A 23,216-nucleotide genomic window follows, 5' to 3' on the forward strand; every position below is an offset into this window, starting at 1 on the left:
AAAAAAAAAAAAGACACAACAGATAAATGTCCATGAAACTGAGTTTAATAGACTGTTAAAAATAAGGCTATGATGCTGTTGTAACAAACACTGACCAGGAGAAACCAACAATATGGCATCTAGATGCACCTGGTACAATAGATAAAAGTGGCCGATCTTTAGGTTATTAATGATGGACATACTGTACAATGATCACACGCGCACAAACACACGCTCAAAATCAATCACACATCGACAAAGGTGTCCTGCATCCAAACCAAATCCTACTTGTGCACAAGTACTGTAAACACAAATACACAGATTGATCCACCCAGAACAGCATTAGTAAAAGAAAATTAGTCTTTAAAAAAAAAACATGCATAGCTTAGTGCATGAGCGTGTTGTCCGTGAGTTGTTTGCACTTTGATAGGATGGTGGGTCAAAAGTGGGTGGGTCCTACTGCTCATTACCCCATTGTTCTCATTTTAGCCAGTATTAACAATCAAACTCGTGCTTTAGAATAGTTTGTTCGTATAGAAAGTTACATTCTGAGCTCCCGATAGGCTCTGTCATGAAAAAATAAATACTGGCATGGCAGAAACATGAAAACCGGTCCCTGATCCAATGAAAACACCCGTTTTATATTGGCTACAATCATTGTTCAAAAATGTTAATGACGCTAAAGATAATAACAAAAATGGAATGTTGAAGCAATCAGAATAACCTTTCTAAAGGGCCATTTGCATTGCCAATAAAAGTAAAAATATTTCTTAGATTCAAGCTTATTTCCAACAGGATGAAACACTAAGACTAAGAAAACTCTCAAGTTGAAATAGCAGATTATTTCAGGGTTCTTCTGGTATGATTTGGTCACCGAGGAGAATTAGTGAATTAGAGTTGGTGCCTGATGCACATCATCGCTGCCTCTCAGCGGCTAACGTGCGTAGCTTAAAGTGCCGATAAGCTGAAACAAACATGTAGCACATGCGGACGTTCCTCACGTTAGGGATGAATGCTACGCTAAAATACGACAAAGGTCTTCTAGTTTACATCTGAACTGTGCAGGTGACACATTAGCCAGGCTGGTCTGGCATCATTAGGCGTTGCTACAGATTCTTCCCGCGCAGCTTTACCGCTGAATTTCACTTCATTTTGTTTGTGACAGCAGCTAAAAACACAAATAAACAACTAAAAACCAGAACCTAATAAAACTAATACCGGTATTTAATTTGATGCACGTGCATTTGAGCTGTAGGCAGCAGATCGATGCCAAATACTGATAATTAAAAATGAACGCTTACACACACACACACGCACGCACGCACACACAGTTCAAATATGTACAGTTTACAAATGTATAAAAGACAATTCTTTTTTCTCTTTTACGCCGACTTTCCTTCTGGTTCCCTTTTAACCTTTTCAGACACACCACCTGATCACACTACCTGACCACGACACGCGTCTCTGCGTTGACTTGATTTGTTCCTGTTTGCACCTACTTTTCCATCCCAGCGGAAGAAACGTCCTCCTCCCCGGTTTCAATAGCCTTCAGAATGCACTGTACAAAAATGGACTAAAAAGGTTGTTTTTGGACAGTCAGAACACAAGGAGATATGAAAGTGTTGGGCCATGCAGGGTCGGGTGGGCGGCTCTGACACTGACAGCCTGATTATTGTATGTTTCAGTCATGGGACGTTGCGACCTGCCAGACGATGAGGTGGCTCCGCTCGTCCGTGGCTGGCGCTGGCTGTTGGCCCGCCGTTGGCTCGGATAAACCGTCCAGCTCGCCGCCTTCGTCGCCTGAGGAGGAAGATGAGGAGGAAGATGAGGAGTCAGGCGGCTGCCAGGTGGAGACAGCAGAGCGGAGACGAGGTCGCCAGCCTCGGTGTGACACACTCACCCAACCTGAAGTCGATGTAGCCTTCGCCTCCGCTCATTACCAGACATGTTTTGGGGTCTGCCGTGTTAGTCGCCGTGTCGGAGGATTCAGAGGGAGGGTCGTCGGAGCCTGAGTCTGTGGTGCCTGGAGGGGGGAGAGCGCGACCTGTCCACAGGGGACAACAGGTTTAGTTCGGCTGGTCTGATAAATAACAGACCATTTTGAACCTGCGAAGCGGTGTTTACGAAGCACTCACCTGGCACGGTCACAAAAAACTTGACAGCGTTCCGGTGTCCATGGAAACAGAGCTGGGCGTGGGCCATGGAGCAGTACGGCACCGCGCTGGCTGTCACGCCGCACTCCAAACTGTCGTCGCCATAAACGCGGACAGCAGTGCCAGGACGATTCGGTGCCCCTCCTGGTGTCTTGTTGGCTGAAAAAAGGGGGAATTACAGATACTGAAGCTGTGGGAAACATACGAGACCCTCAGAGCCGCCGCCGCCGCTCCTACACCAGGTCTAAATGCCGAGGAATTCACACCTTCAGATAAGGGGATGGAGATGATGACGCCATTTCCGGTCCCGACCCACAGGCGGCTGCAGGACACCACCAAAGCTGTGATTCTCACAAAAGAGAAGCCCAGTTTGCCCGTTCCTGCAACGCACACAAGCCCCATTTAACGACCCACCAGGAGAGCTGGCAGAAATGAAGTCAGCGAGCAGACCAAGTGTCCTTACCCAGCATCTTGCTGACGTAGGGTTCGATGTCCACGTCCTGAAGGTGCTGGTAGGTGTGAGCGTGGAACAGGCGCAGAGTGGAATCCAGGCGGATGGACACCCAGATGCCGTCTCCCACCCAGGCCAGCTGCCGTATTTGGCTCTCCTTGCGTGGGTGAGCGTCGAAGGACTTCTGCTCACGGGTGACAGATCGTGACGGTGTGACGTGATGTGACGACACATATGTAACCACGTTTCTCTTTGGGGGAGACCCCTACCTCTATTCTCATGGCCTTGGGCTGGATGACGTAAATCTTGTTCCTGTATCCGCACCACACCTTTTCATGGACCACCACCATGCAGCGAATCGAGTGGTGGGGCCGGCCCAGATCCAACAGGTGGTAGTTGGTTAGATCCCACTGACCATCTGAAACACCCATTATCAGTCACCCTTTCTCTTAACCACAGAGGAGACAAACTCAGACTTACCAACGCCTCTGTGGAAGATTGCTATTGTCCCATCAGCCAACGCCACGAGGACTCTTCCTTTCACGTGTCTGTACGAAGAATGGAAGCCATATTCCTGCTTTCTTCTGGTAATAATCTAATAATACTTGGGAGGTTTACTCACACTATGCTGAGGATGGAGTCCTTCAGTTTGATGGCGTGGAGACACTTCCTCCATCGTGCCACAGCTGAATGGACATACAGACTTTAAAGAAGGGGAAAAAAGGGTTATGGACGATGCTTTTGGTTCAGTTCACATTAAAAAATAACTATGAAACAACAATGAAACTGAGGATGCACCCTTCTGACAAGGACTTGTTTTTAAGACATTAATTGATCATTTATAGGAAAACGGCGCCCTCTAGTGGATGACATGCTGCTCACCATCCGTTCTGGGCTCCGAGCCACATGGTTGGGAGGGCGCTGCTCATCTTCTGGATCTCCCCCTCGGGTGGCTCTTTTGAGTCCTCTGGCAGTGAGGTAACCACATCCTGCCTGGATCACAGAGTGATGGCCAATTATTCTCATTTGACTAGAGAGAATACTGTAAATGTGTAAAAGAGAAATAAAATACTTTGTATCAATTTGAGAGGAATCATTAGGTTCCACCCCCAGCGGATCAGTGAAGACGTGCTCAGTGTAGATTCCCGGCTGGCTCGGATCGGCTCCCTGGTCCTCTCCTTCGTCGCCCACGCCTGCGTTAGCCTCTGTCGCTTCTGTCGCCTCTTCTGCTGGAGGAACTCCGTCTTCCGTTGGACTGGTCTCTCTGGACAGATCAACTGAAGACGCCAGAATATGACTAGATAATCAACCACCTTCTGAACAGGATTACTCAGCTTGTTTTTGACTGATGCTCATGTCTGGTGCAAGCAGCAGGTGGGGGATGAGGGGAGAATACCTGAGGCAGAGACGCCGACATGTTCCGCCGCCTGTTCGCTCAACCCTGAACTGGCTGTTTGCGGTATGGCAGTAATTCCCTCCGCTGTCATGGCACCATCGCTGCCAGCACAGCCCATGGTGGCGGCTGGCGAAGCCCCATCTCCTTGGCTAGCCTCCGTGTCTTGGGGAACCTCTTCGCCTGCTGGAAAATCAGTCTCCAACACGCCTGACAAAAAAAAAAAACACCACAAACTTTAAAGATCCACTGTCCCTATGAAAATAAATGATGCGGTCATGTCTGGTCCGGGCCTACCTGGTACACTAGCGATACAGCCCACGTGGGTGTTGCAAGCGTAGAAGCTGTCGAGCAGGTCAGCGGGCTGCGTGGCGTCCAGCACCATAACCTTGGTGGAGGAGTTAGAGCTGATGCACACCCACACCCTACTGGACATCTCGTCCTGCAGCACCAGCTCCTTGTCCTGGTCCCCTCTCTCCTGGATATAGAAATAAAAATCATAACAAAGTGTACAACTGCCCAACCACAACGCACTTCTCCTTACCTTATTCTCCTGTTCTAACTGGTCCAGGCTACTCTGGGAACCCCCGGCCTGTTTGATGAGTTCGGAGGCATGTGCTGCCCTCCCCCCAGAGAGGTTAACTCCTGCAGCACACCACAGCTGGAACACACACGGCGTTTAACCACGTAAAGATATCAGAAACTGTCCACAAAGAGGATGGCATATTGTTCAATATTAGCTCATGGACCTCCATACCTTCATAGAAGCATCGTTCTGCTCCAGAGGCCTCAAGTATACTGGCACAGGTAAGTTTATTTTGGTCTCCACCTGTCCACCATTTGCCACCTAACAGAAGATAAACAGGAAAGCACAATTAGAGTTTTCAATAAGAGAGGAAGTCATTGCAAATGCAGGAGCTGTTGCCATTTTCTCACCTTGTATTTATTGGGTAAACTCCAACCGTGCGCAGTGACTCGCCCGTCCTCCTTCTGCATGTGGGCCTTGACCTGTCTGTACTGGGCTCTCTTCTGCTCTTTTCGCGACGGAGAACTGCACGGGTCCTTGCTGCAAACAGAGCAGGGGTCAGCCGATGCGCGACACTGCAGTTTATCTTTTCAAAAATAAAATAAAAATAATAATGTTGTGAGAATACAGAAAACAGCCACTCCAACTCACTCTTCATTGAGGAAGTCAAAAGTCTTGGACTTCTCAGTTGGGAACTGGGAAAAGGTGCTACTCCTCTTCACCAGGCTACCTGGGGCGTTGTACTTGACATTAGACTCCGCCTTCTTCATCGCCGGCACGCTGGAGGAGGAGCTAAAGAGTCTGCTGAAGCTGCAGGTGGCAGAGATACAGACAGTCAGATGTAAACAGAGGAGTGAACTGGGGAAAAGGGAGTTGGGGGAGGGTCACGGACCGGCCAGAGGCCTGAAGGACCATGGTGAATACTGAGGGTGACATGAAGCATGCAGAGTCTGCATTGCAGATAGTTGTGTAGTTTGTAACCGTGACAAATAAAATCATCCATACACCAACCAATAGAAAGGATTTTAATGCACACTGCAGACTTTTTTTAATTTAAAAGTCATCTTAACAGTGTTTATCAAAAATATTGTTAGTATTTACAATAGTTAAAGCTGATGTAAAAAAAAAAAAACGTCCTGGGAATAGAGCACAACTCCTGACTGCATATGTGCATGCATGGGCTCCATCCATGTTTAGTTCCTGACCAGCAAAAAGAACAGAATAACATCCAAAATGGCAGAGAGCAAGCAGGGTGGAAAAGCCCCCTGGGGGGGGGGGGGGGGGGGGGGGGGGGAGTCATCTATTAGTAGCATACAGAGAGAAAAGATCATGAGGAAACTAGCACAACACACTGAAGTAGGATCAGTTTGTAACGGAGCTTGTGTGTGTCCATGAGGGAAGAAGAGAGCGGTTTGGCCGGGAGGAGATTCATGAAACCATCTTTACCTAACGCTGCCATTTGCAAACAGCAAATCCCGGACAAGATGAGATAAAAGAAACGGATTTGAACTTTTGAAGGCAGAAGATGCACCCTGATGTCAACAGCCCGACAGGCTCTGAAGCCTTGGTTGTTTCTAAGAGTGAAAAAGGGGGTGTGGGGAGCGGGGACTTACAACTGCCAGATGCTGGACTTCTTTTTTTCCGCAAGTGCTGGGTTTTCTCTGGATGCCCTGGAGGAGATGGCGAGACCATACGTATTATGTCAGCAGGTCATCAACTGTCACGTGCTCGTGCTCTTCTACAGCTTTGTGGTCTGCACCTGATCATCTCTGTCCACCTCACAGCCTCCTGCAGCTCCATCAGCCTCTCTTTGTATTGATTGCGTTCCATCAGCACTCGAGCCATTTCCACCCGGGTGAAGCGCTTCCTCTGGGCCGTCGGCACGTCGCTCTGTGGCAGCACACAGAGACAGTTCGTATCACACCGCAGGAATCTTGGCAGGGGGCGTACGCACGCATCCCCGTGTAAAATACTCACATCCTCTTCATCTTTATTTTTGTTTTTCATGTCCTCCACTTCAAGCCGCACTCTGGAAGAGATCCTTTATCAGCTGACTGTTCTGCTGCAGGTGGCTCAGTGCTGCAGACTTACTTTTTCAGTTCCTCCTCCAGCTCTCTGTTCTTGTCCTCCAGCTTGGTCTTGGCCTGCAGGACTGCCTCCAGCTCCCCCTCAAACATCTCCTTCTCGCAGGTCAGTTCGTCCACCTTCAAGATCAAATCTTTGTTCACTACGTTCAGGGCGTTCCTGCGGAGACAGAAATGAGGGCAGAATATCGCAGGTGGACGCGTTGACAGTCAAGACAGAAATCAAGTACATACTTTGTCTCAAGCAGTTGTGAATTCTCCTGAATGAGATTTTCAACCTCCCGGCCCATTCCTGAAGAGAAATGGTAAATTAAACCAGAGTCTAAGGCAATTAAAAACTATCTGACAACAATCTGCAAGCGTAACTAGGACTACAATCCAGTTACAGATTATTCTGTGATAAAACACACAAGAAAGATGAAAAATATCTCCCACTGAGATATTTAATATCGGTGTTTTCACAGGACGAAGAACTACCACAGCACACAAATGCACAGCAGGTGTCACATGACTGACAGGAGAAGGATGGAGAGGCTGGGTGGGGTCTTACCAATCAAACTAAGGTCTGAGAAAACCATGCAATCCAAGCCAGGCGGAAAGAACGGGGGAGAGAGAGAGATGGAGATATAGTTTGAGACAGTGGAATGACCAAACTGATGAAGGAGCCAGAGCTGAACAGCTGCTGGCTCCACAGGCAAAACATGTCGCTTGTTCTTCGAAGCTATAAGATACAAACATTGCAGCAGTGGGAAGACAGAAAACAGGAGAAATAATAAGAGTTTCAACTGTAAAAAGTCAAAAGTCAAAAACAGTAAGATCATCACTCATGCACCACACACACTGCTCGCTGGTTATCAAAAGTAAAGGAGAGGAGGGAAGAAGAATAAAAAGGGGTCCAGAAGTAGGAAATGTAAAAGAAGGGAAGGAAGAAGAGGAAAGGGAAATGGAGAAGGAGTATGAGAATGAGGAGGAGGAGGAGGAAAGGCAGAAGAAGAGTAAGGGAATAAAGGAGGAGGATAAGAAGCTGTGAGTTGCAGTGATGATGAGTATGTTTCTAAAGTAGAGGGCAGGGGGACGTGGTCTTTATGGAAGGAAAGGTTCAGGTTTGAGGTCATACACACCAGAGTACTCCACTGGGATTATGGACAAAAGCCAGAGGATGAGACACAGGAGAAAGAGGTGATGTTAACATGGGAAAATGGGTAACGCTGCGTATCACAGCTGGACCAAAGCAAGGAGTGCTGGAATTTCTGCTACATTCAAAACTAAGACAGTCAAGAGAGGAACAGTCCAGACATGACAGCAGAACTTCAGAGTATTTACAGGAATTTAAAAAACAGTACAGAGACTGGTATTACACAAATGAGGCAACTTATTATTTAGCAGATAATCGTGCTGATACCAATACTGACCATTAAACCTTGATGAGTGAAAACCTGTGTGATTGGTGACACAGCAATACTGTGGCCAACACAACCAACTTCACGACACACTTAAAGCCTTCACTCACCCAGCAGATCGGCGCCCTCATCAACATCCCCTATGAGCCCAGTCCCCGCAGACGACAGCTCTTCAAACAGGGAGTCCGTGTTGCGGTCAAATGCCATGTTCTCAATGCCCTTAGTAGGAGTGCTGAAACGGCAAAAGGAGCACGACCTGATTTCATTTCTGCTACCTGCTGGGTGCTAAAAGGGGCCGTGGTTTGACAATCCTTGGATTACCTGCAGGGTTGGTATCCAATGAGGTCCATATCCAGCTCAGGGGTGGACTCAATGATGTCTTGCACATCTGTGTTATCCTCATTTTCAGGCAAACCTGCACGACACACAGCACAGGGATACTAGAAACACCGACATCCACACAGTTTTCAACCAGGTATAACCCAGAGCAGAATCCAGCTGTGTTCCAGGATGGTCTTACCCACTGATATAGATCTGGTCCCCGGGGCAGCCTGCACCTCTGTGCTCTTACTGTTCCCGTCCTCCCTCTCCATGTCTGAAGCGGTGGTGGACATGGGCGTGGCTGACTTTGAGCCGGTGAAGTCTAACAACTCATCCTGCCGAGAAAAAAAAGTTCTATATTGACTGGGAAATACATGACGAATGCCGGCCAAATTCACACAACTGCAATATTGAAGGTGTGATCTTTGAAGAATTAATGATAGAGTCTAAAACTGCTCACTCCAGCACAGAGGACAGGGGGGGAAGGCACAGCTAGAACTCCCATTAACTAGTGTGCAGTGGGAGAAAGAAAATAACCAAACATAGGGGACACGTGAACACACAGGTACGGCTAATACAGGGACAAATGTCGCACACAACCTCGAAAACCACGGTCACCACAGAAACTGCCATTCTTCCACCGGTGCACAACACAAAGCAACCCAACAAAACATCATGGTGTTGTACGTCACCAAAATCATGCTGTTGCATGTGAGACTGCACGATGAACAAAGTAAAAAAAAAAAAAAAAGTGCACATGCATTTTAAGATTTAAGATTGCATCAAGCGCAACTCGAACCGATGAGGTGAGCTTCTAGAAACGAGTCAAGATAAAAAAAAATAAAAAGATGAAGCAGCCTGGTGAGGAAGACGAGTGAAGCGGCACAGAAACCCATCCACAGCCAGCGCAGGCATGCAGCTGCTGCTGGCACCGCCACCGGCCGCCACGCATCCAGCTACCTTGCAGTCGTCTGCCAGCGAATTCCCCCAAGTTGAGTCCCGCGCACTCTTACCCTCCCTCTCTTTTTGGGGATCCGCAAAGTCCAACTGCTTGGGGAGGGAGAGTAGGAATGAAGCTCACTTGCAGAAGCAGTTCAGCAGAAATGCAAACACCCCTAGGTGTGCGTGACGCGAGCGGAAGAATGCTAACGTCTACGAGAAAATGGCTGCAACTGACCGTTGCCTTTTCGTTTAAATCATGGATCATCTGCACGCAACCATCGATTCATCATTTGCTCGAAGACCAGCATAATTTCCAAGTCAGCAGCATCCACATCAGTTTATTACTAATAATGTCTTGGTGAGGCTAGAAAAAAAATATCCTGCAGTGATTTTGATTGTTGCTTTTCCTTCGGGCTTTAATCACAATCATTTTTGATCTTCCTTACTTTAATTGATCGTGTGACCGCGAGTTTTTGACCACCTGCTTCATCACTATGCAATAACAATGTCAGCTTTAAAGGACACTGGCTGGTCTTGTATGTGGATGGACATTAGATCGTGTGGGACATGCAGGCGTATGCTTCATCCACCTGCTGCAGTTCTTCAATGGAACCACCGCCCGCTGTTTATTACGCAGATCAGAACCTGTCGTGTTCAAAGGGCAACAATGACCATTCTGTACGGCTGCTTACATAACAACCAATCACATTGCAGCGGGCCTTCTCTCCCCCGTCAGTGACTGGCTGTGAGCCATACAGCAGCATCACTCCCATCATGCACCACGCTACAGAGCTGATGTCCCAGATTTGTATAAAAAAAGAGGTAGCAGTGGGATGAAGTAACGGCGTCACCCTCAAGGCCCCCTGAGTGAGTGGAAGCGGACAAACTGCACACATCAAAAACACCCATCACATTTTTAGTTGCTATGTAACTGAGAAGCTAGAGACAACAATTATTACAATGTCTGGATCAAAATTAGCATGATCTGAAAACTAAACACAACATATTACAACATATATCTAGAATTACATGGTACATTACTGAGCTGCCTACTCAGACTTATCCCTTTATCAAAAAGCTGTCTACATCTTTAAATAGATCCAACGACAACACTGCTACAAAGCAAACACATCTCTGGTTAAAGCCTATTTTTAGATTTTTAGAGTCATGTTTTTTTATAAGCTCTGGCTCCGTTGGAATCTGCTGCTGTCGTACCTTGAGGTTGGTGTTGGACCGAGGTTGTGAGGGATCGGCGAACCTCCAGTTCTCAGCATTCAGTGTCTCTGACCTGGCCTGGGGGTCTGGGGTGAGCAAAGACCCCCCTCCAGATGAAGGGAAGATGCCCAGCGATAGAGGCCTCTCCCTCCTGGTGGAAAGAAAAAGACGCATTATGCAGCTTTCATACTATTAAGGTTGATATTCATGCAGTATTTGTATTACTCATGAGGTTCGCATTTAAATGGACACATGTAACTTAGTAATTCCCAAAAGTTTCCTGTGAATTGTAATTTTCCCCCTCTGACCTGACGCGGCTAACGGTGCTCGTCTCCGAGGTCTCATTGAACTGCTGTAATTTGATCCTCTCGACGTGCTCCATGTAATTATGGATCATCTGCCGATGTCAAACCAAAAACACCAATAAGGTGGAGCTGCTGATGAATACAACCCAGAGGTTTCTCTCTTCTTATCCCCTCGATCACTCCTTACCTCAGTGTGTCGCTGATGGAGGGAGTTGTACTCCTTCTTCAGCTCCACCTCTCGCTCTTCTAACCTGCCGACTAAAAACCAAAAACCCAAAGTGCTCCTACATTCATTTCATATTTGCAAATACAGTTATGGTGTGTGCATTTAAACTAACTAAACTAAGTTCTGAAAGTCCTGTTTTTCTGCAGCTTGATTCGCCTCCTCCAGAAGTCTTGCTTATATGCTCCATGCGGACGTCACATGAATCCACCATTCCCAGTAAGCCAATCATTTTTCATTCCTTGAGCCACCAAGAAACTGGCATTAATCCAAATTAGGGTGGCAATAACAAATCCGATAATCCCATTACTGTAGCCCCCACTCAGAGCAGATACAGAGCATTTTTGTGGGGAAAGCATCAGGAATGACAAGCTATGAAGGATGGAGAGACTGTTCAAGAAAGTTAACCTGGGAGAGGCAGAGGAGAGAACTGACGAGCCTTGCGAATTGAAAAAGATGAACCGATTAAAGGACGGTATAAATGTTTAAGTTCCGGGCGTATCTATGTGCTGGGTGAACGTTCTTACTCTGGTCTGCGTAGTTCTTGATTTTAAGTTCCAGTTGCCGAGAGTGCGACTCCATTCTGTCCACGTGGCTCTGAAGATCCTTCTTGTCCTGCTCGTGAACATCTTCAAACTCGATGAATTTCTGCTCAAAAAATAAAAAGCACAAGCACACACAGGAGGAGAGCGTGTGTGTAATTTGCTGTTAGTTCTGAGTAAAATATAACGGAGCAAGCGTGATTGTATGGGTTTGTGTCTGATGACAAGAACAATATAAACCCATAATTACTGAAAAAAGGTGCTCAACGCTGCACAGGCAAAGAAAAAGGTCATTGAATACCGGTCAGAAGGGGCAGTATTGTATACCTGCGTATTTGGGATTAAACCCTCAACACTCTTCACCTTTCTCCAAATACTCCAGCAGGCAGTGAAAGTCCCTTTTATATGCATTTCCAACAAAGAACCCTCTGACCTTGCAGTAATTTTTAGCATTTACAAACTCATAAGGGTTTGAACAACATCACATTTTGCTTGGAGACAATGAGGCCACATCATATTACATCATGTTACCCTTTAATCAAAATACTGAGGCCAGAGGGCACTAAACTACCACCTCTGACAATTCTGTTCCAAACTAAAGTGAAATGCAGAGAATATCCCATTATATCACCTACAGATGCATCATTTTGGTGTGCTGGACGCTGGCATGCAGATCTGTGTATTTAACCATGAAACTTTATTAGCAGTTGCTGAGAAGTCTAATCTCCATTGATAATGATTGATCAGTTACTGTAGTAGGGTGTGTGTGTGTGTGTGTGTGTTACACTGACGTCCCAAAATGCTGACTCACTTCAGCTGCTGTTCTTTGGTCTCACTGTGACGTGACTTTTCTGACCGATTACATAATTTGTGGCTAAATGACCGAGGTTTTCTGTCTGTTCTGGTTCGTTGGGGTCCTCCCACAGATGCCGAGTCGTATCTTAGACCGACGACTGTTGCCATCGTGTTTGTGAAGGACGGGCTTCACGGCCATGGCACCGGGTTGTTTACATCCCGATGGGACCGCTGGGATGCTGCCCGGCCACGTGTATAGTTCTCATTCAGTGGAATTCACAAGGATGCCGGAGGCTCCCACGCCCGTTACACTATTATTATTGGGGTTATTTCTCCCAGACTGGCCCACTTGCCTCTTCGGCGTGTTTCCTCAGCGCTTTCTCCCGCTCGTACTGTGTGATGAGCTGCTCGTTGTCCTCCTTCAGCAGCTCCAGCTCCACTTCGTGCTCCTGGTTCTCCGCGAACACCGAGTCCAAATTCTCCAGGACGGCCACGACCAGCGGCATCAATTCCTTCACCACGTCCTCGTCGTATTTCCCAATAAGCCTCTCGAACTCGCGGTAGATGGAGTTAGCCAGGCCCGATACCCGCTCGGACATCATCGCTGATGTCCCAGGGTCGTCCTGGTACACAACCCCGTCTTCCAGCTCCATTTTAGTGCTCTGCCTCTCACTATACGGGGCCTATATAAGCTATTCTTCGTTAGGTCGCCACAGAGGACGCCGTTATACACTTAACTAAAGGGAGCGTTTCGCTAAATAGACAAAGACATTGAGGAGGTTGTAGGAATGGACCGCTACGCTGGAAGAAAGGCGACGTGGATGTCTTCCTCCTTTCCCCTCACTTGCTTTATGCTGCGTTCATATGCTTTTAAAAAGCTCCGACTTTTTAGCTTCGGTGAGGGTCCAAATGAATCGGCGAAGTCGCGTTCCTGAACCAGATAGTTTATTTTGTGTATCTATGATTTTTTTTTTTTTACTCATCTAAAAAAACAGAACACCTTTGCTGGTTTATTGGGTGTAATGGAGACGCTACCAGAAATCCTATAGCAAGTCCTTTCACCTTTGTAATACACTCAAGCAACGTCTTGACATTGAGAAACGAAACAAATAAAGTAGGCTGCGAGGGTTTGTTTTAAACTGAAAGATGAATGCATGTTTCAAAACCTCTAGGTTACAGCGGATAAATCTTCAGCCGCATCGTATTCCCTAAAATCTTGTAAACCAATCCGATACACATGAAGGCACCATGACGACAGCTGAGCTGATGAACGTATCACGTGACCACGTCGTATTTATGACAACAACTGAGCTCGTATCACGCAATTTTAGTTTTTCAGTTGATCTAAGACATAATCAATAACATTCGAACAATCCAACACTTAAAACATGAATCTTCAATGAGTCTATATTTGAATTTGACATTTTCATTTAAGTTATTTAAATCCACCTGTGATAAGAGCCCGGATCAAATCCTGCACTATCCAACACAGCTGCATCCTCGCTGTCCACTGAGGATCCTGAACACTGAACTGAAGACTGTCACGCTCGCCTTTGTTTTGCAAGTTTCCATATCGTGAACAATGGCCGAAGTCCTTCCATATTAGTCCTCGTTTCCCTTTTAACATAGGGTCTGGAGTTTATTCCTTCATGACAGTACCTCAACCAGTTTTAACTAAAACTCAAATATTCTATCTCGCTTTGGGACCCCAAATCACCTCTTAATAACAAGCCACGAGCTAAACTATGGAAAAGTACGATTGGAAAAAGTACTTAATAAAAATGGTGATGGGTCTTTATTATACTGTCAATCTCTGTGTGTAGATCAGCTCTACAGGGTTATTTTGTGGATTTTTTAAGTCCACTAAAAACGGATCCAGATGTGTGTCATTTATCACTGATTCGTGTGGCACATTCAATATACTGCATTACATATTTTTCCCAAAAAGAATGAGCGTATCTTTCTGCAAGTCTTTCATTGGAGCAAATAACAGAAAGTGAAAGAAAAGTTCTCTGAAGCCAATCTAAGCATCGTAATCACTGGGCGCCTCAGTCATTCTTTACAAGAGCAGAGAAGCAAAGGTAAGCTGGTCCAGTGTTTCTTTTTAGACGTTTTTGCTATAGTCTATTGCAGGGGTCACCAACCTTTTTGAAACCAAGAGCTACGTCATGGGTACCGAGTCGTGTGAAGGGCTACCGCTTGACACACTCCTCTAAAATAACAAATTGTGTGTGTGTGTGTGTGTGTGTCAATAACTTAGAGTGGGTGACAGGAAAGATCAATATTCAACACTTTACTACTATTAATCTCAGAAATTGTTTAGATAATCACTCCTACTGAAAATTGCACTCCACTCACCAGCTTCACTTCCCGCTAGTTTATTCTCCACAAGTGCAAAGGTTCCTTAATGCGCACAATACTGACCTTTGAACTAGGTCAGAGTTTAACTTCACTTTATATTTTTATTTATTTTCAAGACATTGTCATTTTAAAATCTATGTAAATGCAGGTGTGATTTTAAAAAATAGCGGTAGAAATTTTTTTCTTAGACTTGGGCGGAACCCAGAATACAGACGGGGCTTGGGAAAATCTCAAATTGAAACGTTTATTAACAATATTTACAGAGGGCAAGTGATACCCAAACGCGCCGCGGTGAATCGTGCGGAGAAACCCAACACGGAACGTTGCTCGTCGGTTTTTGAGTTTGAGACCTCGGAAGGAGAAAAGACACCAGGTTCATCCAAACAGGAATAGGGAAGTGGCAAAGTCTATGAACTCTCAGTTACCGACAGCACGATCTGACACTGATCGACTGGTGTTGGACGCTTAGACTTCCAATCAAACTGATCAGCTGAAGTTGAGGCAGCAGCCAGTATCAGCTGGGAAACAGGACTGCCACGCCGCCTGGTGGAAACAAACAGCAACTGCAAAACGGACGTAAAAAACTGGATCATGACAACCAAATCACTATTAAAGGGAACAACAATTGTTTTTGAAAAAAATGTGAAAATGTTCCATGATGTCTTCGTCAAATTTCTCTTTTACCAACAATTTAAAGAGATGTTAATTATTACAATACATTCAATTGTAATTTTTGATGTAAACTTCTCCACAGCTTTGAAGGTCTTTGACACGTTCTGTATTTATGTTTTTGTACGTTTTCAAGTTAATTAGCTGATCACTAACACATTTATACTGTAGAATTTTGCTTGAAGAGCAGATAATTAGTGCATGTCTCTTCCACCACTTTAGTGAATTCATACATTCTCCCACTTTACAGGTGCACTGATGGGGAAAAGTAAGTCCAATTCAATTTTTGTAAAATGAGCAATTAAACAATAAATGGATGGTATTTAATGTTTAGTAAAACAATATTGAAAATAAAACCAGAAAAACTGGACACAATATTTAACCCAAAACCTTCAAATACAAATTTGCTGGTTGTCTGACCTTTGTCCCAATTTGATTAACATATTTTAACTTTTTAGCATTTTCTCAGCCATGGAGGGAAATGCCAAAGTGAGTAACAAATCTGAGTGTTGATGCAGTTTCTCAGTTAAACTGACTGTTTTTAAGAAGCTCAAATAAAAATTTGTATCAAATGCAGGAACAACAGAGGAAATCTGGACTATGTGAAAAAGTACCAACCCAGAAACGCTGACGTCCAACATCTCAGAGTTTTGCTGCATGGACCAGTTGGTGCTGGAAAGTCCAGTTTCATCAACTCTGTTGACACTGTTTTACGACGTAAAATCACTGGCCGAGCTCTCGCAGATGGAAATCTGGTTGAAGGCAGCTTCACCACAAAGGTAAGCAGCTTTGACTGTTAAAGAATAAGTTCTATTAATTTTAACAATCCAACAGTTTCAAATGTAACTTAAATAAAACAGGAGTTATCTAGAATGATTTACTACCATAATTTAATTCCTTAAATTTAATTTTATATTTCAGTCAAAATTACAGTGAGGCATTTAGTCACAATTTTAATTAATTCCCAAACTCGAAACCTGAAGGATGACAGGGGAGATACCTAAACTCCTGGCATCATGGGGACATTCAAACCCTTCCAACACAAGCTGGTGATGAGGAGATTCCTTTATTAGCTAAAAACCCACAGAAGGAGTCAAGGCAATGCTACAAAGCAAAGGAGCAATCGGTGCTGTTAACCCGGAGGAATAAATATGACTAAAAGAACCAAAATGAGAGCTATTTATCTCAAAATGGGAAAAGAAAGCCTTGCTAGTTCTATTACTGTAGTTTCAAAAAGTCAAATGTGGCCTCTAGGCACAGCAAAAGAAGCGCAATGTCATGATGATAAGCCACCTCTGCAAAATGGATCCACTGGCTCAAATCAAGCTGGCAGGAGGTCGAGCAGAGTGAAGATGGAAGAGCTGGCTTCCAACGAATCAACTGTAAGCACCAGCCAGAAAGCAGGAATGGCCTGTCAGAATTAACATAAAGTCAACAAATCACAGGCACTGGAAGAGGACACAACCACAATGGAAATATTTAAAGGATTTGTTGTCCAAAATTCTAGGCAAAGGAGTCCAACTAGAACAAAGGAGACAATTAGACCCAGAAAGAGAGATGAGAAACAGATAAAAGAGGAGAAGAGACAAGACAACAAAGACAGACTGACAGAACCTGAGAGTTTTTCATGTGATGAAATTTGATGTAATAAAAATGTTAACTCGAAATTCTTTTGTTATATATAGTATGAAAACTACAAAATGATCCAAGATTCAGATCCAAACAGCCATTATTTCGTCTCTTTTAATGACATGTTCGGCCTTGAGGAAAACAGAGGAGTTCATGTTGATGACGTCATCCTGGCCCTAAAAGGACACGTGAGAGATGGTTATGAGGTAAAATCACCTCATATTTGATATCTGAACATTTTAGAGCTGAATATGTTTTCTCTTGAAAACACACATTTAATTAAACAAAAATGGTTAATATTGCTGTGTTATTTTCCAGTTCAATTCATCATCTCCTCTGAAAGAAGGTGATGAAGGTTACAACCCCTCCCCCACTCTGCAAGACCGAGTCCACGTCCTGGTTTCTGTCATTCCTGCTGATGGTGCAGGTATAATAACTGATGAAATGGTGAAGAAGATGAGAAAGATCAGGAAAGCTGCCAGTGGAATGGGTGAGACTCAATCTTGGGTTAATTTCGTAAAATCTGATCAAACATGACCCCAGTATTCAATGACAAAATTTATGCCACAAAAGCATTCTGTATTTTACCAGAAAATATAACATCATAGTTGTAGTAAATCTAATAAACGAACTGGGCAATGCCACAAAAGAAATTAAGAACTAGGCTGGCAGCAGGAGAGGTCTCGGGACATTTTTCCAGCACTGTCAGAGTGCCCTTTAGCAAGGCACCTAACCTAAAGATGCTCAGAATGCCTTTCGAGGGTGGCCTTCTCACACTGAAAACTGTCCCTTAATAATTATATGTACATGTGTTTTTTGTATACAAACAGTAAAAAAAAGTGTAAAAACAGTGTCATTTACCCACTGAGGACTGATAAAGGATGCTGTTTCTTCTCTGAAATGGGCAAGGACCAGTATAACCACTCATGAACACCCTTGGGGATACTCTCCACAGCTAAGTTTGGCTGATTCAGTTTGGTTTTTGTTCAGGAATCCCACAGCTGGCCATTATCACTAAAGGTGACAAAGCCTGTCCAGCTGTGAAAGACAATGTGGGCAATCTTTACAAGAGCAAATACCTGAAGCAAAAGGTGATTTAAATGATGATTTCTGTGTTTTTTATGGATCATCATGATGTTACTGTTGCTATGACATGTTGTTTGAAGTGAAAACTATTTTTTTGCACTTTAGTTTGATGGATTGTGTGTCAGGCTGGGGTTTCCATCCAACTGTGTCTTTCTGGTGAAGAACTATGAGAACGAAACCAGCCCCAAAGATGATGTTGATGCACCCATTCTCTGTGCACTGACACAGATCATCAGCTTTGGAGACGACTTTCTCAACGATGTGAAAAGAAAGGAAAAAATATAAATGTAAAATATTAATTTTCCTTGGTGAAATTAGTCAGCCAAAAATTTGTAATGAAGGTTAAAAATCATATTGGTGAACATACGTGATGAATTCCACATTGATGAATGTATAATTATATCATTTAATCATGTCCATTGATTGAACAAACCAACAACCAACTCAACATTCTGTAATACACAATCTTATAACACAAACTGGTATCCTCTGTTTATTCTGTTTTTAGATTTTCATCTTTACACAATATATTATTATTAGCAGTAGTAGTAGTGGTGGTGGTAACAACAACAACAATAATAAAAATAATAATAATAAAAACTTAAGACACTTTTTGTCTTCTTCACTTTCCTCCTTTGTAAATTCCATTAAGACATCAATTACCATGCACATGTGGAACAAAGGGATGTTTGCAAGATTCAAGATGTACTTTATTCATCCCCGTAGGGAAATTGAATTGTAGTAGCAGCCTAACGTGGATTAATATAACTGTAGACTAGTTTTTGTATTTACAAAGTATAGAAACAGAATAAATAAATACAAATAAGATTAGAACGTTATAAGCATATATACAGCATATATATATATATATATATATATATATATATATATATGCGACTGGATAGGTCAGTGGTTTACGCCACTGATGTTATGCGGAAGGTTGTCGGTTCCAATCCAGGCGAGCCCTTAGGCAAGGCTCCTTACGCATATATGCCTACACCTCGGTATGAGCGGAACATTAACTGATAGAGTCATACTGGCTCGGACGTCGCCCGGGTCAACAAGGTCAGGGGTCAGGGAACCAGGGCTGCCTGATGTCAAATTGGCTACTGGAACAAGGCATTCATGGAGCAGGGCAGAGAACATGGTACTGATGGAGTGTTACTACGGGAGTCACCCCAGTGAGAGAGGGTACATGCAGAGGATGTGGGAGAGATGGGTACTTCGAAACCCCACATCCTCACTGACTAAGAAGCGGCTCTTAGCTCAGTGTTCGAATATCCGCAATAAGAAGCTGCTATCACAGCTAGAGATTGACGAGGCACGGCAGTGTGCCTCACCCACGGTACAAATATGCTACGGCAGGGGGAGCCAGGTCAGTGTGGGGGTGATTTCATCATCACCCCCCCCAATATCGAGATTGGGTACACAGCCCCAATGACAGACGGAATGACCTGAGAGAGAGAATCATGGAGTCCTGGGGGAACCCAACTACCTCCCTGCCAAGGCTAACACACAATGTACCAGACCAATCTCTACTGGAGGACATGAACACGGCGCTGTCAACCATCCCTACCACTACCATCACTGAGACCAATCAGCTGATGTATGCAGCGGCAACGGTAATCCTACAGATGCTTGGCTATAAGATGAAGAGCATGAATAGCCATAAGGAGCAAATGGCCCCATGGAGGAGAAGGCTAGAGGCAAAAATCATGGCAACACAGAGAGAAGTCAGCCTCCTAACAGAGCTGAGTAGAGGCGTGAATCTAAGGACAGAGCGGCCCAAGAAGTACAACGAACTGTCCATACCTGAGGCACTGGAGACTGCTAAGCAAAGGCTCACAGCCCTGGCTACCCGACTAAAGCGGTACACAAGAGAAGTACAGGAAAGGAGAATAAACAGGGTGTTCTCCACTAACCCAGCAAAGGTCTACTCTCAATGGCAGGGCAACAAGATGACAACATACCCCCCCCCCCCCCCCTTCCCCAGGGCTGAGACGGAACAATACTGGAAGAGTATCTGGGAGAAAGAGGCAACGCATAACACTACTGCCCAATGGCTGCGAGACCTACAGACTGAACACAGCCAACTCCCAGAACAAGACCCAGTAGTCATCACCTTAGCAGACATCCAAACAAGAGTGTCCAAAATGAAGAGCTGGGCAGCACCAGGGCCGGACAAGATCCACGCCTACTGGCTTAAGAAGCTGACTGCACTCCGTGAACGCCTGCAACGAGGAGTCTAATCTCCATCATAGGCAGAAAGATGGAGCCCTAAAGCAGCATGGCCTTTGATAATGATTGATCAATTACTGTAGGGTGGGTGTGTTTGTGTGTGTGTGTTACACTGACGTCCCAAAATGCTGACTCACTTCAGCTGCTGTTCTTTGGTCTCACTGTGACGTGACTTTTCTGACCGATTACATAATTTGTGGCTAAATGACCGAGGTTTTCTGTCTGTTCTGGTTCGTTGGGGTCCTCCCACAGATGCCGAGTCGTATCTTAGACCGACGACTGTTGCCATCGTGTTTGTGAAGGACGGGCTTCACGGCCATGGCACCGGGTTGTTTACATCCCGATGGGACCGCTGGGATGCTGCCCGGCCACGTGTATAGTTCTCATTCAGTGGAATTCACAAGGATGCCGGAGGCTCCCACGCCCGTTACACTATTATTATTGGGGTTATTTCTCCCAGACTGGCCCACTTGCCTCTTCGGCGTGTTTCCTCAGCGCTTTCTCCCGCTCGTACTGTGTGATGAGCTGCTCGTTGTCCTCCTTCAGCAGCTCCAGCTCCACTTCGTGCTCCTGGTTCTCCGCGAACACCGAGTCCAAATTCTCCAGGACGGCCACGACCAGCGGCATCAATTCCTTCACCACGTCCTCGTCGTATTTCCCAATAAGCCTCTCGAACTCGCGGTAGATGGAGTTAGCCAGGCCCGATACCCGCTCGGACATCATCGCTGATGTCCCAGGGTCGTCCTGGTACACAACCCCGTCTTCCAGCTCCATTTTAGTGCTCTGCCTCTCACTATACGGGGCCTATATAAGCTATTCTTCGTTAGGTCGCCACAGAGGACGCCGTTATACACTTAACTAAAGGGAGCGTTTCGCTAAATAGACAAAGACATTGAGGAGGTTGTAGGAATGGACCGCTACGCTGGAAGAAAGGCGACGTGGATGTCTTCCTCCTTTCCCCTCACTTGCTTTATGCTGCGTTCATATGCTTTTAAAAAGCTCCGACTTTTTAGCTTCGGTGAGGGTCCAAATGAATCGGCGAAGTCGCGTTCCTGAACCAGATAGTTTATTTTGTGTATCTATGATTTTTTTTTTTTACTCATCTAAAAAAACAGAACACCTTTGCTGGTTTATTGGGTGTAATGGAGACGCTACCAGAAATCCTATAGCAAGTCCTTTCACCTTTGTAATACACTCAAGCAACGTCTTGACATTGAGAAACGAAACAAATAAAGTAGGCTGCGAGGGTTTGTTTTAAACTGAAAGATGATTGCATGTTTCAAACCCTCTAGGTTACAGCGGATAAATCTTCAGCCGCATCGTATTCCCTAAAATCTTGTAAACCAATCCGATACACATGAAGGCACCATGACGACAGCTGAGCTGATGAACGTATCACGTGACCACGTCGTATTTATGACAACAACTGAGCTCGTATCACGCAATTTTAGTTTTTCAGTTGATCTAAGACATAATCAATAAAATTCTAACAATCCAACACTTAAAACATGAATCTTCAATGAGTCTATATTTGAATTTGACATTTCCATTTAAGTTATTTAAACCCACCTGTAATGAGAGCCCGGATCAAATCCTGCACTATCCAACACAGTTGCATCCTCGCTGTCCACTGAGGATCCTGAACACTGAACTGAAGACTGTCACGCTCGCCTTCGTTTTGCAAGTTCCTATAACGTGAACAATGGCCGAAGTCCTTCCATATTAGTCCTCGTTTCCCCTTTAACATAGGGTCTGGAGTTTATTCCTTCATGACAGTACCTCAACCAGTTTTAACTAAGGCTCAAATATTCTATCTCGCTTTGGGCTAAACCAGCCCTTCTCAAATAGTGGGGCGCGCCCCCCTGGGGCGATGCCAGGGGGGGCGCGTGTGACCCTGGGGAACATGTTTTTGTTTTTGTTTTTTTGCCGTACTAGAATAAAGTGTAATTGCACATCCACTATAGTAGTTTGCAGTGGCGCTCTCATTGTCAGAGTGTGCGCAGGGAGTATTAGCTCTATGGTGTGGAGTTTTTTGCATGAAAAAATACTTAACAGTGATGAAAAGAAAGGCGGAGAGAGACGGAGATAATGAGACAAACGAAAGTCTCCCGAAAGCTAAGACGGGGAAATATGACGAAGCATTTATAGCGCTTGGCTTCACTGCGACTACGGTGGGAGACGGGGAAAGACCGGTGTGTTTACTGTGTCTAAAAATGTTGGCAGGACAGCATGAAGCCAAATAAATGAAGGCGTCACTTAAAGACATTACACCACAGTCACGCTGATCAACCGCTTGGGCCCTCGACCCCCCAGTCACGCTGATCAGCCGCTTGGGCCCTCGACCCCCCAGTCACGCTGATAAGCCGCTTGAGTTTTTTCGGCAAAAACGTGCCGAATATTGGCAACAATCGTCCCGCTTTGGTCTATATTTCTTTCTTTTTTTGTTTTCTTTAATGTTAATAAAGATACAATGTTATGCAGAGGTGTACTTATAACAATTTCATAGACAAATGATGCTAATTATAGTCACGGCGGGGGGGTGGGGGTGGGAGAGCGCAAAATGTTTTCTTCTTCCTAGGGGGGGCGTAACAGAAGATAATTGAGAAGCACTGGGCTAAACTAAGGAAAAGTCCCATTGGAAAAAGTACTTAATAGAAATGGTGATGGTGCAGTTTTTTTTAAGTCTTTTTTTATACTGTCAATCTCTGTGTGTAGATCAGCTCGACAGGGCTTTTTAAGTCTACTGATAACGGTGTCATTTATCACTGATTCGTGTGGCACATTCAATATACAGTGATCCCTCGTTTATCGCGGGAGTTACGTTCCAAAAGTAACACGCGAAAAGTGAAATCCGCGAAGTAGCAACTTTATTTTTTTAAATTATTTTACAATGCAATACTGAAC

The 23,216-nt window shown here is 44.9% G+C and overlaps 3 protein-coding genes across 18 annotated transcripts; 1 reads left to right on the forward strand and 2 right to left on the reverse strand.

Moving 5' to 3' along the window:
* Nucleotides 1–27: 27 nt before the first annotated feature.
* On the reverse strand, nt 28–13,233 carry LOC101067997 (C-Jun-amino-terminal kinase-interacting protein 4-like). 13 transcript variants are annotated; one of them, XM_029836872.1, is made up of 32 exons: nt 12,683–13,232; nt 11,520–11,640; nt 10,957–11,027; nt 10,773–10,861; nt 10,465–10,615; nt 9,268–9,354; nt 8,507–8,642; nt 8,308–8,401; nt 8,097–8,218; nt 7,708–7,719; nt 7,137–7,151; nt 6,821–6,878; nt 6,594–6,746; nt 6,480–6,531; nt 6,262–6,392; nt 6,116–6,172; nt 5,154–5,312; nt 4,913–5,042; nt 4,734–4,823; nt 4,521–4,637; nt 4,274–4,454; nt 3,980–4,186; nt 3,656–3,860; nt 3,466–3,576; nt 3,206–3,286; nt 3,064–3,131; nt 2,853–3,001; nt 2,596–2,767; nt 2,399–2,512; nt 2,115–2,291; nt 1,880–2,023; nt 30–1,779 (listed from the first exon to the last, which is right to left on the reverse strand). In XM_029836872.1, exons 1-32 carry the CDS (start codon nt 12,980–12,982, stop codon nt 1,661–1,663), a joined length of 3,873 nt encoding a protein of 1,290 aa, XP_029692732.1. In that variant the 5' UTR covers nt 12,983–13,232; the 3' UTR covers nt 30–1,660. The 13 variants fall into 13 exon arrangements, with proteins under 13 accessions (XP_029692727.1, XP_011602152.1, XP_029692732.1 ...); XM_029836865.1 differs by having other exon boundaries at nt 9,268–9,357; nt 12,683–13,230; XM_029836861.1 differs by having other exon boundaries at nt 6,262–6,531; nt 12,683–13,233.
* A 268-nt stretch (nt 13,234–13,501) lies between these two features.
* On the forward strand, nt 13,502–18,892 carry LOC105416236 (interferon-induced protein 44-like). The gene is made up of 8 exons (XM_029836875.1): nt 13,502–14,410; nt 15,610–15,627; nt 15,818–15,848; nt 15,937–16,138; nt 17,045–17,194; nt 17,307–17,478; nt 17,979–18,079; nt 18,180–18,892. Exons 2-8 carry the CDS (start codon nt 15,618–15,620, stop codon nt 18,357–18,359), a joined length of 846 nt encoding a protein of 281 aa, XP_029692735.1. The 5' UTR covers nt 13,502–14,410; nt 15,610–15,617; the 3' UTR covers nt 18,360–18,892.
* Nucleotides 14,921–21,944, reverse strand: LOC115250013 (C-Jun-amino-terminal kinase-interacting protein 4-like). 4 transcript variants are annotated; one of them, XR_003888591.1, is made up of 4 exons: nt 21,882–21,944; nt 16,653–16,770; nt 15,978–16,152; nt 14,921–15,253 (listed from the first exon to the last, which is right to left on the reverse strand). XR_003888591.1 is itself a non-coding variant. In XM_029836879.1 (4 exons), the coding sequence occupies exons 1-2, from the start codon at nt 21,084–21,086 to the stop codon at nt 16,681–16,683; spliced, it is 390 nt and encodes a 129-aa protein (XP_029692739.1). In that variant the 5' UTR covers nt 21,087–21,334; the 3' UTR covers nt 14,921–15,253; nt 15,978–16,152; nt 16,653–16,680. The 4 variants fall into 4 exon arrangements, 2 of the variants coding, with proteins under 2 accessions (XP_029692739.1, XP_029692738.1); XM_029836879.1 differs by lacking the exon at nt 21,882–21,944 and adding an exon at nt 20,787–21,334; XR_003888590.1 differs by lacking the exons at nt 16,653–16,770; nt 21,882–21,944 and adding an exon at nt 20,450–21,343 and having other exon boundaries at nt 15,978–16,125.
* Nucleotides 21,945–23,216: the final 1,272 nt, after the last annotated feature.

This window comes from Takifugu rubripes, chromosome 5, assembly GCF_901000725.2.
Source record: "Takifugu rubripes chromosome 5, fTakRub1.2, whole genome shotgun sequence".
Lineage (NCBI taxonomy): Eukaryota > Metazoa > Chordata > Actinopteri > Tetraodontiformes > Tetraodontidae > Takifugu > Takifugu rubripes.